General features: G+C 38.1%; 1 protein-coding gene across 1 annotated transcript in view; it reads right to left on the reverse strand.

The window, feature by feature from the left end:
* The window catches only part of PRKN (parkin RBR E3 ubiquitin protein ligase), a 774,293-nt gene that overhangs the window by 606,942 nt on the left and 148,679 nt on the right, over positions 1 to 18,672 (reverse strand). Inside the window, 1 exon segment of the mRNA XM_032215517.1 lies at positions 224 to 387. Coding sequence (XP_032071408.1) covers positions 224 to 387 — 164 coding nt within the window.

The following is an 18,672-nucleotide window of genomic DNA, read 5'->3' on the forward strand; positions in this document are numbered from 1 at the left end:
CCCTCTCACATTGTCTCCCTCTTCTCTATCCTTACTGCTTGCTGTTTTAATGCATAATTAAGAAGGTCAGAATTAATGAAGCAGTGTGGAGTAAAGTTCATGGAATCCCCAGGTGCTATTTATTCTATTAGATCTCAGGCGTGAATGTCAGTTTGGCAGTGTTAAAGGCAGAGGCAGTGAGGCTGGCAGCATCCCAGAAGCAAAACTATCAAGGGAGACTTACCTTCAGTGTCAAGTCATTCCTGAGCTCCTTGCCTGCAAAAATCACACGTAACTGGTCAGCTGGAACTCCCTGTCGCTTAGCAACCGCCTCCTTCAGCTGGAAGATGCTGGTATCTGAATCAACCTCCATTGGGAAACCATGGCTGGAGTTGAACCTGACAAACACTGACCAAAAACAAGACATTGTTTTTTTTAGGGAGGGAAAATGCTGAGAGTTTTGAAATCTGATGCATCTGGGAATGACAAAAAGAGACGGCAATTTCTGAAACATGGACAACAGCATGATGGTATTGTAAAACTTTGTTTTATCATTTTAGAAGGAAGAAATGGCATATTACAGTTTTATGATTTGGAAAGGCAATTCCAAATAAGAATCCCTAACATGTTATTGTCTTAACTAAATTAAACATGCTTTATGATCCAAAGAGGATCTTAAATAACATTTCCTTGAGGAATGAATGAACAGGTAGTTTTTAATCTGCAATCTGAGGACTAATAATAACTAATTCCCTCTTATTCTAAATGCTCTCAAGAGACCAGAGTACATATAACTTTAATGGAAATGATGTGTACATGTCTGCTCACATGCATACATGCACATACACACAGCGTGTTAACCTCACTGAAGTAGGCTGCTAGAATATATTGGGGAAAAAACATTAAAAAATACAGAAATGTCAGTTCATACACACTGGCCTCTCAGAGATCCAACTGTCTAGAAAATAATAATGGAGAGAAAATTATATGCTGCCTGTAGCATGAAAGTCGTTTCTGGTCTTTCTTAGAATTCCTAAAACAACGATAGAAAATAACTCCTGTTAATATAGTTGTGTGCTGTTAAAAACAATTGTCGAACACATTGCAATAGTACTTGGTCAAGATGTACATTAATGCCTGTCATAAAAAATATTTCACATATTTACAAGGGAGGTTTAAGAAGTTTTTTTTTCCTCACAATTAAGCGATAATGTAACTTATCCAAACATGTAGATGTCATTGCTAAGAATTTTGGCAGCATATAACAATTCTACTTGATGTGTTTGTGTGCATGTACCTTCAAGACCATGTTGACTCCTGGCAACTACTTGCAATTTCTTTTACAAGATTTCAAAGATGCCCTTGCATTCTCCCTAGGGCTGAGAGAGGAATTGGCTCAAGGTCACCCAGCTGGCTTTGTGCCTAATGCAGGGCTAGAAATTATGGTCTCCCTGTTTTTAGACCAGTGCCTTAACTACCACACCAAACTAGCTCTCTTCTACATTATTTAGCCATTATTTAAGATTGACAGATGCTATATGTTGAATTGAAAGTGCTTCTAAAACTAAAACTCTCAATCAATATACTAGGATGTCTTCAAGGGAGAGGAAGGGAGGGAAGGAGAGAGAGAGAGAGAGAGGGAGGGAGGGAGGGAGGGAGGGAGGGAGGGAGGGAGGGAGAGAGAGAGAGAGAGAGAGAGAGAGAGAGAGAGAGAGAGAGAGAGAGAGATGGCTTTATTACCATAAAACATTAGGTCATATAAATGAAAGAATGCACACTAGATGCTCTCAGCGAAAAAATCTCCAGAGGTAGGGCTCCACTTTTCACAAAACAACTGCCATGGTGACTATGGGCAGTAGTAGTAAAACACAGTTATATCTGGTGAGGTTGCTTTGTGCTTCCCCTTCCCTTCCACCTCTACACCCTCTACTCTTTACCACTCCAACTTATTTTTAGATTAGGCACCAGAGTCCCATACACATTTTAAAAGGAACTATGGGCCTATTTTTGAAAACAAAGAAGGTACCCAGAAGTTCTGACTTTGCTTTGCAGCATGCCCACTCCCCATTTTATTTTATTTTAAATAAATAAATAATAAATGAATAAATAAATAAAAAAAGTAAAAATGGTACTTGGTGGTATTTGCGGATTTCTGCTCACCTAGCCCTGATATAAACAATTGAACATAGCCATTTCTTATAGGTCAGCAGCAACTGACATTGTTGCTAAAGGTTAGTAAGAAATGTTTTCTCCTTGACTTCAGTTCAAAGACAGCTCCTAGAGCATGGCTGAAGATTTTCCACATTTCAAAGAAAGCTGTCCCTTGTGAATTTTCATAGTTCGACCTGCCACAGTCTTCCCTGTGGCAATAATTAAAAAAAATGTGCCCACATCTTTATCTGTTATAAGCCACAGACTGAAAGAACATGAATCCCTTAAGGAGCAAATTCTCAAGAAGTGATTTAGATGCTAAGTCCACCGCTCCATAAAACAGCCTGAAGCCCTTTTTGCCATGTTACATTATTTGACATGACCTGCTTATTGAAAACCGTATACAAATATTGCTACACAATGTGCTATACAGAGAGCCACACATTCAAAGGAGGAAAAAAAAAACCCTTCACATTTAAAATGATCACATGCGGGTAGTTCTTGCTTGACAATCACCCATTTAGTCATAATTCATAGTTACTACAGCACTGACAAAATGAACTTATGACCGGTCCTCAAAGTTGTGGCCCTGGCAGTATCCTACAGTCATGTGATCGTGATTCAGACACTTGGAAACTGTCATGCATTTATGACATTCAGAGCATCCAGGGATCACATAATTGTCAATTGTGACCTTCCCTCACTGGCTTCCAACAAGCAAAGTCAATGAGGAAGCCAGCATGAGGTCTTAAGTTACAGTCATTTGATGATTGTATTGATCATGTCTGATTTGCTTAGCAACCAAAATCAACCAGAGCCAAAACTGCTGGCATACGTCAGTGTGATCATGTTTTTATGTCTGCTTTACAACCATTTTGCTCAACGACCGAAGTGTGAATCCCATTTAGGCTTGTTAAATGAGGACTTCCTGTACTTGAAATATGGCCCTTATGTACTAATTATCTGTATTTTTAAAAGCACCATAATACACTTCTGTAAAGCTTTTGCCTTGTTTAGACAATAAATACACTGATACAGAAATTATAAATCCTCAAAGTGCTAGTTGGCTTTATTCAATAATATCAAAGGCTCTCAGGCTGAAAAAAGGAATTGGTACTATAGGATTTTATTATAATTAATGTCAGAGATCCATATTTATTAACACAATTAGAATATAAAATAAATTATAACCATGCATTCTTAAATGCCTATTAAAATAAACATGATATGTATTATGGTATATGATCAACAATAAAAAGGTCAGCGTCATGATAGCAGCTGCAGAAAAACTACATTCTGCCTGCATTTAATTGCTACATTCCTGTTAGGGTATCTCATCTCTCCATACTCTTTTGAGAAAAGGTGAAAAAATGTCCTTTAAGTTTTAATATAAAGTGAGAATGGAGATTGTTGGGCATGCAGTACAGATGTTGGGTATAAAGTTTGATGTCTGGATTCACTAAGACTTATACTATAATTAGAAGGCACACAGGGAGAGATTCAAGGGCAAAAGCTCTTAGTATAAAGAGAACCAGCAACTGAAAACTGAATGTTGTAACCCTCTATATAGCAGAACCAAGGTTCAACTCTTATCTCTTTCTCTAACAAATTGAGAATCATTTATTTACGACTGGGATAAGCAGTTGATCCCTATGCATTTTTAGTTTGTCTCAAGCCCTTTAGCTGCTTAAGACAGTGATGGCTAAACTTTTTTGTGCCGAGTGCCAAAAGCACGCAGGCACACACCTCCGTGCATCCCGCTGATGAGCACATGGCCCCCTGTGCATGCTTCTCCCACATGTGCTCCACCCCCACGCATGCATGGCAGAGACTCAAAAATCAACTAACCGGTGGGAGTTGTGTGTGTATGCGTGGCAGAACTGAGCTGGGGCAATGGCTTGTGTGCTCGCAGAGAGATGGCAAACCTACGGCACTTGTGGCATGGGTGCCATAGGTTTGCCATCACGGACCTAAGACCACGTGGCAACCAACAATTCTTAGGCTGGAGATGGCCATCATATTAACACATCACAACCACACAACATCAAGGTTACCAGGCACTGAACCAGTTATCTGTCAATTTGGAAGGGAGGGGGGAAAATAACTATCTGTAAACCCTTGAGAATACATAAAACTCCATGAGACTTCTACACTGCAACAGGCAATCAAGGGTTTGTCTGGCTACATTCATGTCCATGTTTAAAGTTCCAACTCCATGGAACTTTAGAAACTCCATGTCTATGAAGTCAAGCCAATGATTAATTGTTGGGACAGTGATGATTCATTAGAGAGTGCTTGGAAACGTCCCCTGAGTTTTTTTAAACAAATATTACACAATTATTTGTAAGGGGTATTTTAATTAGGATTCCCACATTGAAGAAATGATTGGACATGATTACCTAAATGGTCTCTTCTAACTTCAATAGTTAGAAGATTTTCCTCACTTGTACCCAACTTCCGCATAAACACACCCCAGCAATCTCTTTTTTTTGCTCTGCCCGCTTGAAGTTCTCTTTATGTTCACTTCCCAGCCCATACAGGAAGAAGATTAAAGCTATCCTTAGCCTTACTATAGTTAAGCAGAGAACAAATGTGACATTTTTGCTGTGTGCAATCTGACATATTTCATTGACCGTTCTTTCCATGGCATAGTCAGATGATCCCTAGGAGAAAGGAAGTGTTGCAGGAAGTCAGTGACTAAACTTGCAATTTTATAAGGAATTTGAGGGTTGATATCTTTGGGGAGGGGGGTTGTTTTGCTTGGGAAGGGGGGTTGTTTTGCTTTTACTGGTTTAGCAAATTGTGCAAGTCCAAGTCATGGACACTACTATGCACAGCCAGAAAATAGACTTATTGAGTAATAACGTACATTGTGTAAAGAAAGCCAATAATGGATAAATCAACAGCTCTGAAACTATGTGCAATAAAGGACAATGTCCTGAAATAAATCTACTATCAATCATATCCGAAGTGAGGAATGTGGGAGAACTTGGAAGTCCAACATTTTCCTTCCACTTATTTCCCAAGCTCCTTTTTCCACAACCAGACTTGGATGAATGCATTGAATTTAGCAGAAGAAAATAACCAGAAGGTTATTTGAGGAAGGCAAATTCAGATTTTGGTTTAAAAAAGAGCAAAAAACTAGTAAGTAAAGTGGCTCCTTGTATCTTTAGAGGCGTATGAGCACAAAGATGTGGAAAGCAATCATTCACATGATGGAAAGAGAACCAGGAAACCTTTTCCTTCAATGGATTTTGTAATATAATGTACAGCATAATTGTGCCACAAAGAGAATTATGCAACCGTGCAAACTGGGTTCCCATTGTGATTTTGAAATTCTGTAATGTGCATAATAGAAGGGAAGAGGTCACAGCTACATTTTCATCACATAAAGATTGTGATCTTTTGGCCGGGGGGCGGAGCCTGTTGCCGAGGAGAGCTCAACCGAGCTCCTCTCAGAGATCTGATCTGTATATCTAATTAAGATCATAGATATCACCCCTTTTTGGCTAAGAAAGGGGCAGGAAGTAGCTCTGTGTGCTAGGGTCTATTCATAATTCACAGCCTTTCTCTCTTTTTTTGGCTGTGGACAGAGATTAGATCCAGCCTGAGCGGAGCTTTTATCTCCAGCCAGTTCTTCTCAGCTGCCTTTTTTTGCAGCCCCAGACAGGCGAGCCCCCCCCAGGACAAAGCAAAGTTGTTTGAAGCTAGGATTAATACGGGCGGGTCCCACTCCTGTGAGATTTATGCTTTTATTACTATCGTAAATACCAGCACCATTCGTCTTAGAGGCTTCTTTGTTTAAATGGACTTCAAAATGGCGATTTCTCTCCGTTGGTGACTGATAGGGGATGTACGTAGCCGGTTTTACCTTCCTGCAGACCGCTCCTTAACAAAATAAATTTTTTTTTGTTTTTTTTGGAAACAGAGGGGAGCGAAAGCACTGTTTATTTGTTGATTTAGAATGGCACCCAGGTCAAAATCGAAGCGTCTCTCTACAAATGTGCCTAAAGAATCTGTGAAGGAATTTAAAGAATTTATACTGGAATCGCAGCCCTTGTCTCCTACGCCCTCTACTGGAGAATTCTTAACACAGGAATTTTTTTTTCAAATCTTTAATGATTTTAAACAAGAAATTAAGGAATTTGTATACGAGCTATATGGTGATTTAAAGTCTAAAATTGACCAAATGAAGGCGAATACGTTTGCAGCCGTGTCTGCCCTGTCAGATTATACCACTGAAATAGAGAATAAATTGGAAAGTTTGGAGGAGGCTAATTCTAATTTGACTACTAATATTCAAATTTTACAACAAAAAATTAGAGACACTCAGGAACAGCTCGTTATGATAAACTTTAATAAGAAGGCATTCGCAATAAGAGTCAGAGGATTCCGCGAAAAGGAGCGAGAGAATTTGAAACAGACCTTTGTTGAAGCCTTCAGCCATGCGGTGGGAAGCCCGGGACTTAACCTTGATTGGCAGATTCGGAAAATCTATCGCCAGAATTCGTTGGTAGCGGAACAGCGACAGCTCCCGAGGGACATAATTATATATTTTTCCACAAAAGAATCCAGAAACGCGATCGTGCAAAAATTTTATAATAATAGTTTGAGAATTGATGGCCAGAACTTGATTGTCTTCAAAGAAATACCTTTCCAGATGTTAAAGGCAAGAAGGGACTATACCTTCTTAACTAAAGAGCTTAGAAATCAACAGATTCAATATAGATGGGAGGCCCCAGCCGGCATTACGGTCACATTTGAGAATCAAAAACTTCGTCTTAATTCTGTCTCGGAGGCTCGAGATTTCTATTACAAGACTTTGAAGGCGGGACTTCCTGACTCACTTGGAAAAGAGGAGAGACAAGCCGAAGGAGAAGGCAAGCAACCGGAGAAGCAGAAAAGCGGAGTTTGAGGATTTAGACACTCTAAAATATTCACCAAAGTTGTGGATTGAATGGGGGTTTGCAACCTCTCTCCGGCAGAAAAAGGGGAACTTATTGGTGGGGTGATACTGAATGTATATATGTAAAATGCATGCAGAATGATTTATGCTGTTTAAATCTTGTTAGAAGGGAAAGTTTGAAGAGATTATTTTAAAATAGAAGGTAAACTGATTTTTGTTGAAACTAATTATTTTGAGCTAGATTTTAAACTAATGCTTGCATAAATTTGATAGTGACAAATATTAGAGAGCAAGGGATGAGGGTAAAATGCATGCGGAATGATTTACGTATATTGGTGGGGTGATACTGAATGTATATATGTAAAATGAATGCAGAATGATTTATGTTGTTTAAATTCTGTTAGAAGGGAAAGCTGGATGAGATAATTTTAAAACGGAAGGTAAACTGATTTTTGTTGAAAGTATTATTTGAATATGCGGAATGATCTATGCTATCTAATTTTTATTAGAAGGGAAAGCTTGGTGAAATTATTTTACAAATTTGGATAAATGTTTATCTGAATACAAGGTTAAGGAAGAGGAACGGGAGAGTCTACAGGAGGTCGGGGTAAATAACAAAGAAGCAAGAGACGAGAATAAAATATAGATAGAATGATTTACACTATTTAAGCATAGATAAAGATGGGGGGCTGAGCTTAACACAAAGAGTTTCTTTTTTTTTCTTTTTTTCTTTGTTCTTTTCTTTCTTTTCTTTTTTTTTTTTGGTCTTTTTTTTCCTTTAATATATTATTTTTATTTTTAATCCATATGAATATAAGATACTTTAGATAGAAGGCAGTGCCAGGTGTGGGCCCTGGGAAGTCGGGAGGAGTAGGGATGGGGATTTTTGGGGGGTGGGTGGGTGGGTGTTAACATAGTCTCAATAAGAACAAGAATGCACTTATATACGGTTGTTCTTTTTTTTTCTCCTTTTTTTTTTTTTACTCTTTTCTTTCTTTAAAAAAATTTTTTTTCCTTGGTTTATTTTACTTTTTATTAGATTATAATAAACAACACTTGAATAAAGGAATACACCAAGGAGGGAGGTAGAGGGAAAGAGGAGGGAGGAGTAAGGAAGGAGTAAGGGGAATGCAAGGAGGGTGTGTTGGGAGTAAGGGGAGAAGGAAGGTTTGAGGGGAAAGGGAAGTAGGAGGGGAGCGTTAGAGGGAGGAAAGGAAAGTTGGAGGGGGTAGATGGGGTGTATGGAGGATGGAAGTGTCAGGTGGGGTTGTGAATGATGAGTTGTGTTTTCTTTTTATTTTGTTTTTTTTTTATTTTTTTTATTTTTTTTTATTTTCTTATAGCAAATACTCTGTATATAAGTGATTGTAAAATGGAATGTGAAAATGAATAAAATATATTTAAACCAAGATTGTGATCTTTTTAGAAACTGTCTGAATCAAGCATCTTAAGCATGGAAAGCATACACTAGTTTACCTGTACTGTGGCAGTCATGTCAAATGAAGTGCATGCGCTATTTTATCTAATTTAATCTGTTCACTTTCCTGAAACAAGCAGCAGTCAAATTTCTGCTACCTAAGCACTCAACTGTTCACTTTAATCAAATCTTTATTATAATCACTGGACAATCCAGAAATGTCTGCAGAAAAAAATATTGTCAAAAATCCAGAGAAAGCTCAGAGTTTGAATAGCTCGTCACTAACTTGATTCCTAAAGGGCCATTTAGCAGGCGCAACAAGCTGCAACATTTGGCCATCTTAACAGTAACAGCTGTATCTATGACTGCCAATAAAAAGGAAATACAGAAAGTAATATATCACATCTACCTCATCCATCAATCAAAAATCAATTGCACTAATATGATGGCACAAATATAATGATAAATCAATAAGAAAATATGAATCAGAGTCTCATCCTCTACCAAGCCCCAAGGATGGAACTGGTATCATGAAATCTATCCCCCAAGAATTCTAATGGTAGAACAATAAGAACAACTAGTGCAAAGACCATATATTGCCTCAAGGCGCTTAGTTGAGTTACTTTTGTGGTAAATTGGGAAAAACTCATAATTTCTCCAGGATAAATTGCACTTGGTAGCTTAGCCAAATCCTGTGGATGCTCTCAATCTAAAGTTCTTGATCTAGTCTGTTTGCCTTTCTCAAACCCCATAGGCAATTAAAAGAGAATCCAAGTAAAACCAATTTGGACTTTAAATTTCCATGTCAATTAGACTGAAAATTGTCAATCATAGTAAGTGATGCTAAGCCCACTTGGAAGAAATTTAATTAAGCTAATAATTAATCATAAAAGCCAGGTCTTGGCCTCAACCTTAATCATTCCTGCTTCTAGTTGTAATGCTACACTAGGCACACACAAGGTTACAAAGAAGACAAGAAAGAAGAAAACTGATTGAATCTTTTCCAATTTGGTAAAGCTGCAATAAAAGCACACCTGAGAGCTGTAAAGTACTGCATTTGAGCTAAAACATCAGCCTCAAAGACTTTGATGGCAACTGCCTCAACACAGAAAAAAATGATGATAGTCATGATGATGATGATGGCACTTCTTAATGGCAAACGTATGCTCCTAGAACCCAATAGTCCCCAAAACAACTCCCTGTCTAGAGTATTTCTAGTTAATTGGCATTTATGTTTGAAATATCTTTTAATAAACACCAACACTTAGGTGTTGCTATACAGTTTAACTTAACTTGCAAATGCTTAGTGACTATTCAAAGTTATGAGAGACCTCCCCAGGATTACTTATGTACTTACTACAATTCTGAAGTTACAACGGCTATTACCTACATGGTTACATCACTAGATTTCAGGTGCTCAACAATTGGCCCATATTTTATGTAATTATTAATTAAATTTATATGCCAGTTATCTGATTGTCAGATGACATTTACCTCTGTTTATGTCCTGCATTCACATAACTTTGTTTTATGATGTTTTTGTCCCAAACCAGCACTCCAATTTTCAGCAAAACTGGTTCTCTTAACAACCAACACATTTGCTTAATGGCTGCCACAAAAAATATTCATACTTTACAACTGTCATGACTTACAACCATAAAGTACAGCCTTCAATATAGTTGTAAGTCGAGAACTACCTGTAACTGATGGTCAGAAATACCCGCCTAGAAGAAGTTAAAGCTCAGAATGCTATGGTAATTTAGGAAAAATTATTGCATCATCAGCATAAAGTAGGATAGTAGTATGTCTAGTAGTGTGTCTAATATTTTACCTAAGACAGTAGGAGTCTAAGTTGTCAAGACTTTACTAAGGAGTTACTATAATGGTTAAATAGTTAAATAAGGAATTAAGATGCATCTCCCTTGGAATCCTCTTGTGGTCTAATTCACATCTGACAGATCCTGAGGCTTGCAATTAACCCTAAGGAAAGTATTTTATAGCTTGAAGCAAGCAAAGGTAATTATGTGGGAAAGACCTTAGGGAAAGAAAGATGGAAAGAGATGCTGCCTAGGAAACAATCAGATAAGAGAGGCAGGTGCCCCCCCCCCCCCCAGTGACTTATTGGTTAGAGAAAGAAACTTCGGAAGGACTAACCCTAATGGATCAAGCTGTTAAAATAGTGGTGGGAAATTTGTGCCTTCAGATTTACAACAATCTGTTAATGTAGCTATACAATACAGTACAGTTTACCTAGTAGGACGGACAGGAACTCTGTCCCTGAGATGAAATCTCAGCATAAACCTTGTCACCTTGGGAGGATGTTTTTTTTTTTTCTTCCAAGCTCCATGGATAACTCTTTCTCTCATGAGTTTAAAAATAAATCGTTCCATCAATATACTATAGACTATTACTAAAACAGGCAATGAAACAAATTACAATATGCATTATTTATCCATGGATCAGAAGATTAAGCCACCACAATCTTTTATGCCTTGTAAATAAGAGGCACTGACAAATGAATAACATTGTAATTATTTTTTAAAATGTGTTAAATCTTTCACACACTTTCAAATTAGTACAACCCTGTACTTCAAATTACTTGCCACTGAATAATTCCTCTCTTTAATTGTTTTCATTACTACAGGACTACTCATTTTTGGACTTACTGGACTTAATCTTCGTAAATGTCAACGTCCATAAGGCAGTGACCGTTGCATTGTGAAGGCCAGGGGCAGGACGTCACGGATTACAGCACGCCATTTTTGGAGGAACTATTTTTTAATGATTTAATAGGGAACATGGGCCAGTCCTGGAGTTTGAAGACGGCTCTGATGAGGGCTCTGTGTTGGAGGCAGAGAGGGGGCCAGAGCTGTATGCCAGTTATCAGATGCCTTCAGAGTCAGACATCAGTGAGGCTGGAGCCTGTTCCCAGTGTGTACATCAGAGGTGGGTTCCTACCAGTTTGCACCTATTCGCTAGAACCGGTTCGTCAAATCTACTGAACTGGTTAGAAGAGGTTCCACCAGTGGACCCCGAAAGCAGGCCACACCTACAGAAGAGGTTCCAAAAAATTTTGAAACCCACCACTGATGTGCATGTGCAGATTTGCCAAATGAAGGGAACAGCTAAAGAACAGGGGTTGACTTGGGAGTAAGGCCACAAGTGGACGATGAATGGCTCCTCCAAGAGGAAATAAAAGAGGAGCAAAAGGGGAATGGAGTTTACAGGAGACAATTAGACTCCTTGTCAAGTTTTATAGATATCGGCCTGGCAGCTCTCTACACCAGCTAAAGTCTGTGAATGTAAATCCTCCCTTGAAAGACTTTGCTGTCTGTGAATGAGCAGAATTTACAGGAAATTAATAAAAGGGGTTTTTGTCAGGACCAGGAGTTTGCTTCATGCTCTTGGGAAGCCTAGGTCAGAACAAGCACAAACTTCTCAATCTAAACCATGGGTGTCAAACTTGTGGCATCACGTTGCCGTCATGTGACATTTTGCAATGTTTTTTTCCCTTTGCGGCGCTGGGGTGGGCATGGCCTCCATCTGATGCATCCGGCAGGCATGCCACCAGTTTGACACCTGATTTTAAAGATTTACCTTTGAGAAGGAAAAGCAATGGTGAGATGGCTAACAATAGTAGAAGACTTGTATTGTTCCCTGTAATATTGTAAGATGTTGCATACTGGAATTTATAGTTCCATCTGTCTCCAAATACAACTCAATATATTTGAATTCTATAAGTTCAAATTCATAAAAAAACATCATATATCCTTTTTTACAGAAGATGATGACGATGATGATTTTCTCCTGAAAGTAGAATTTTTCTCCTATAAATAAACTTGATTCTATTTTCCAAACAAAGAAAGATGGAGGGGGTCTAACCGCATTTAATAGACAGAAGATACTGAGAGATTTCCATTGTGATGGGCATATTTTAGTAAGTACATCTCGAATAACATTAAATTCTTATTGCAATTTAGCCATTCAAAGGGAACTTCCCTAACAATAAAAACTGAGGCATGAGAATTTATAAAGGATTTTATGGTTAGGTTTATTGTTAGTTTATGAGCTTTGGGGGTGAGAAATGTACAGCTTTTGCCTTCCAAAACTTGTAAATATTTGACTTTTTAACTAAATAAAAGTAATTAGAGCTATGAAACCATAACAGGATTTCTGAAAAATCTCTGTTGTTCATAAAGTTCAGAACTGTTTTGGTCCATTAACTAGTCTCATCTCCCTCTACGTACCTAGTTTCCATTCCTTCAACAATTAAGCTGTAATATGGAAATTATTTGATACAATTTTCATCCAGACAAGAAAATAGTGTTCCAGCTGGCATAAAATTAAGTTAAATTAAGAACCTCTCTAAGACGTGGGTGTGATTTTTTGGAGTTCGTAGGTTAATTTGCTAGGGGACAATTGCCTGAATAGTTAACCACAATGCAGCCAATGTAGCATGGCATGAATTAAAAGCCTTTATTTATTCATCAGAGGGGCTGTGATTCAATGGAGGACATGATGATTAATGATAGTTTATACTCTATCTTGTATTCAGGTGTGTGTGTGTGTGTGTGTGTGTGTGTGTGTAATAGCAGGGCTCATTTGTTGACTAGGGCTGGTTTCCAGATGTCTGGTAGGCGGGAGGTATCGTCACGTTTATTCATGTTGTGGGGGTGTTTCTCTATTTTGATAGCTTCCATAATTATTCTCTTATTGAAATGTTCTGTTTTGGAGATTAACCTGGTTCCTTCAAAATTAGTACAAAGCCAGCACTCCACACACACACACCAAGATTTATAGAAAGACGGAAGCTCCGATCACACTTTAAGCCCAAAACCCAGCCTGAAGATGGCGAGTGAGACCTCGCTGAAACATTGCCAAGACAATCTCAATCTTACACAGGAAAAGACCCGAATACAACAGGACAGACAGACAGACAGACAGACAGACAGACAGACAGACAGACACACACACACACACACACACACACACACAGTTCCTGGTCATCAAGAGAACATCCTGGCTGAACTTGGAATAAAACCTGGATTTCCTTCATCCTAGCCAACACCTTAATTACTACAACATTACACTGCCTCTCCATTAGGTGTTTTCTTCAGCAGAATCCTGTACTAAAGGGTTGTCAAACTCCCGGTCCTCGCTGCCCACACTTACACCCAGTTTAACGAAGGGGGAAGGGAAGTCCTGATATATCACGTGACACTGCCATGACGACCCCTGCTGTACTATATCAATCTCATACTGTTCTTGCAAGAACAGATGTTGAGGAGGGTATAAAGAAAATGCACTTGGCCATGGGTGGAGTTTGAAACTGTTGCTGATAATCTATTATAATGATCAAATGCCATTTGTCAGAAGCACAAAACAACAGAGATAAACATGTACAACTGAACTCAAGGTCTCATACCTCACACACACGTGCACATTTTGGAATCTGCCTTAAAGACAGGCTAGATTTTTTTTCAATTATTACAAGTAGTTCTTGACCTATAAGTAGTTGCTTAGGGACTGTTGGAAGTTATGATAGACCACCCACCCCGAAACTGCAATGTAGTTTCCAAATTCCAACAGATGCCTCTCCCAGTCACATGATTGCATTTAAGGTACCTGACAACCAGACAATGCATTTATGGCCATTTACATGGTCCTGCAGTCACATGACTATTTATTACACTTTTGCCAGCAACATTTTGCTGAACAATGGGTTCGCGTAACCATTTTTGGCATTAACTGAACGACAACTATATTCACTTTACGTTTGCTGTGTTTGTCTTATGTCACACACACAGGCCCCATATTCACTGAATGACTGCCACAAAAATGTCATAAAACTGGATTGGTTGTTGGTTATATTTCAAGTTATGACTGTCATGACATACATGGAAAGTTCTAGGCTCCATTACTGTTGTAAGTCGAAGCCTATCTGCAACTGTATAATAAGTGAAGTAGAAACTATAAAGACACAAAGACAGATATCAAGACCAAAATACCCAAATCTGGCTCAAATTCCATCCACAGAATAATAGCTGGAAGAGAACTTAGAAGTTGTTTAGTTTAACTGCCTGCTCACAAGAGCATCTGTGAATCACTGAATGTCAACGCAGAATGATTGAAAGTCAATACAGAATCATTGCAGTTCTATAGCCAAGTGAATTCAATCCATGCATGTGCAACCCCGGAATGGCAATCTGCTAGCGCACAAATGTTGATCCTGAAAATGACAGAACAATGGTAGTAGCAGAAAATGTGGTGTCATGTCCTAATTTAACTTGACCAGCAATTATTCATGCTATTAGAAATACTAGGAAAAAAAGCCACACCCTACTGAGTTCTGAATCGAGATTACTTTGCATATATGAGTTGTCAGGGTGATTGACAGCTGTTTAGCGGCTGCATTTAAAATGTATTCAGAAGGGAGAATGCATGAACACAACACTTCAAGGCTGCTGGAATTCATTACAGGAAGCAACTTAATTTGATTGATTTAAACCATGTGAAATGTAGATGCATCCCATATGAAAAGGGGACAGCGAAAAACATGTCACTTTCTTCAAAACATTTCTACATGAGGAATCCATGAGGGAACTGGAAATTATGTCACATCACATGTCTTATTTACTAATAAGACACAGATTGGCACCAGCCACATGTTCTCATAAATCTAGTTAGCACTATATTTACTTGAAAAGTTCCACTGCTGCTAGTTAGTATTTATGGCTTGGGGATTATCATAATTAATTTCTTCCCATCAAAACAGAGTAGACTGGTTTGCTCTAATGTATTTTGCTGTGGGGAGTTCTGAAAAGTAGAGAAAATTCAGAGCAGAGCATGAAATCTTCAGGGCTAAGATCATTTCAGGAATAAGTTGAATAATTAACTCTAGAGCAGATAGTGGTTGCAGCATTTGACTGCAAATGGAACAACTCCAAAGTGATTCGTACAAATTATCGCTTGGAATCTTGTTCTGTTGAATCCCTGTAAGTAGCAGTTATAATTTGATAGAAAGATGTAAGAAGCTACTTCATTGGGAACAAGGACAAAACCATCTTCTGTTGGACCGCATTATAAAAGGTGTGGGACCGATTCTTTTGGCATTCATGTATAACTTGCATTAAGTAGTTTGTAAAAAAAAAAATATCCCGAATTCTTAGAGAGTTTGTCATATAAGGATATGAATATGATCTCCCATTTTTTCAAGCTAAATACAAATACTTGTAAATAATCAACCAGGTACAAAGGTCCTTCAAGGGATTTATACAACACCAAAAAACACTGAAGTCAACTGAACATGTGTTTTTGCAAGGCTTCAGCAAGAGAAGGGGAAAAAATGAAATATAATTCCATTATTGCTCATCAATATAATTGTCCATAAAGTATAAGGTCAAAAACATTTTTAATTTATTTATTTATTACAATGATGGTTTTGGCCTTCTACTTTATGGATGATTTAGTGTACTATTAAAGTAGCATATGGTTATGGAGCAACAGTAAAATCCCACATAGAACATCTCAATTTCTTTAAAATATCCCAAATGATAAGATTTATCATATTGAAATTGTGCATTACAAAAATAGGAAAGGAAGTCTGATGAGCAGAAAATTCTTGTTGCATTTTTCTGGTAAATTTACAATGATTCTTGATCCTTAAATTGGAAAGTTTGCATACTTAGTAGATTGAACCACTCAACCAGCCACAATATACCAGCCACAATTTACCTATCTACTGATGGCATCGTGTATAGTACATAACATTTTAAAAAGCAAAACATATTCATCACCTACCTTTCTAGATTTAAGCTTAGATTGATTGGAAAGGTAATGATAAGGGTTACTACAAAAAGATGCCATTCCATTTGCTTAGTCTTTTGTAACAAGAATATCTTGTTACACTGTAAGACCTGCAGATTTGTTATTATATACAGATTCATCAGCCGTATGAAATAAATCCTTTATTTATTTCGGAATTTATTTGTTTTCATTAGGAAGGAAGATCTGGAGCATTCTTGCCCTATGCGATCAGTCTGGACGAAAATAGAATAAGTGAGTTACTCTCATTGGCTAACTGTACAAAACTGTTCCAAAGCATAAAAAGGTTGATTTCTTTATGCTATTACTCTGTATAGAAAAACCCTGCCTTTTCACCAATAAATACTGAAGGCATTTTATAGAAAATAGAATAAACAAAGTAAGACAAGAGCAAAAAACACAGAATAAGAAAGAAGACAGTAAAAACAAAGAGCACAAAACATTACAACTAAATGTACTTCTGGCTGTATATCTTCACACAACAATTTGTGTCTGTGTGTTTGTGTGTGTGTGTTCTTTTTGAACAGATGGGCAGTACAGTGGACATCATCTGCCATTGAGTCATTTCCTGCTTTTTTGCTAAATTGAGAGGAGGAAGTTGTAGAGAAGTGATGGCGAACCTTTTCGGCACCAAGTGCCCAAACTGGAATGTGCGTGCATGCACATGCATGTGCACAAGTGCCTGCACTGGAGCACCGGAAACCCAAAGACTGGTGAGCCGGCACATGCATGCCTGTTTTTTGGTCATTTTTGACCATTTGGGGGCCCATTTTCAGGTCGTTTTTCGGGACATTTTCCAGCACTCTGGTGACTGCGAAAGCCAGTTGGCAAACACCAAGAAGAGCAGCAGGTGATGGTGTGCGTGCCCACAGACAGGGCTCTCTGTGCCACCTCTGGCACACATGCCATAGGTTCATCATCACTATGCTATTAGTCAATGGGCTGAAATAGAGAGATTTCTCATGTGTTATTGTGGTTTAGTATATCAAATAAATTTATCTAAATGCTAAAAACAGCATCTGATTATTAGTTTATCTCTACTTTTCAATTTCAGAATCCAGATGTAAATAAATATATCTGCTTTAATCAAACAAAATCATGGAGCAGTGTATGATTTTCATCGGACTACCTAACTGAGCGTGGTATATATTGCTTGAGTCTCTTGGGTCATAATCTATAAACAAAGAAAGAATGAAATGTATTCCTGTGAGCTTCTAAGGACCATAAGAAGACAAATTAGGATTTTAATTAATACTAAAACAAACAGATCATGACAATATTAGGTATATCACTATGAAAGAGATTATGTAAATAATCCACATTTGCAAAATTGTTAAATAAATTGTTGAATTTATTCAGTACTGGAAACTTCTAGTAATGTAATAAGTCATACAGGATGCCAAATAATAGCATTTGATAATAAAAGTTTAGCCATAAACAAATTTTGGGTTTGTTTTCAGAAAAAAAAAGTAACGCTGTCTCAAATCAGAAAGTTGTATATATTCACTATACCACACAGTTAGATAGTTAGATTTCACTTGGGCATTAAAGGTAAAGGTTTCCTCTCGCACATATGTGCTAGTCGTTCCCGACTCTAGGGGGCAGTGCTCATTTCCATTTCAAAGCCAAAGAGCCAGCACAGTCTGAAAATGTCTCCATGGTCATGTGGCCGGCATGACTAAGTGCTGAATGTGCACAGAATACTGTTACCTTCTCACCAAAGGTGGTTCCTGTTTTTCTACTTGCTTTTTTTACTTGCTTTCGAACTGCTAGGTTGGCAGGAGCTGGGACAAGTAACGAGAGCTCACTCTATCAATGTGGTGCTAGGGATTCGGACCGCTGAACTGCCAACCTTTCTGATTGACAAGCGTTTTAGGCACTGAGCCACCACTTGGGCATTAGGTATTTACTAATCAGATTCAGAGTACATATAACAGGAAGTAGGATGGGTCTGACAAGGGGCTGGGAAAGTAATTCTGGGAAACTTTAAAAAAAACACTGGCACTTGTGATTGGCCTGCAAAGATTAATATTTTCTCTACATTTTGATCCGGGTCTCTCCTTCCCTCCATTTTTTATGCTTGCCTTGTAAATGTTTTACTGCAACTTTTCTTTGTAAGGATGCGTTGAAATAACTTACTTATGACCATTGCAGTATCCCCATGATCATGTGATTTACATTCGGATGTTTAACAACTGGTTCATCTCTGCATGACGGATGCAGAGTCCTGGGGTCATATGATCCCTTTTTGTGACCTTCTGGCAAACAAAGTCAGTGGGGAGATCAGATTCACTTAACAACCATGTTACTAATTTAGTGATTCATTTATCAACTGTGGGGAAAAAAGTCATAAAATGGGGCAAAACGTAACAAATTTCTTGCTTAGCAACAGCAA

Source organism: Thamnophis elegans, chromosome 4 (genome assembly GCF_009769535.1).
Source record: "Thamnophis elegans isolate rThaEle1 chromosome 4, rThaEle1.pri, whole genome shotgun sequence".
NCBI classification, from domain to species: domain Eukaryota; kingdom Metazoa; phylum Chordata; class Lepidosauria; order Squamata; family Colubridae; genus Thamnophis; species Thamnophis elegans.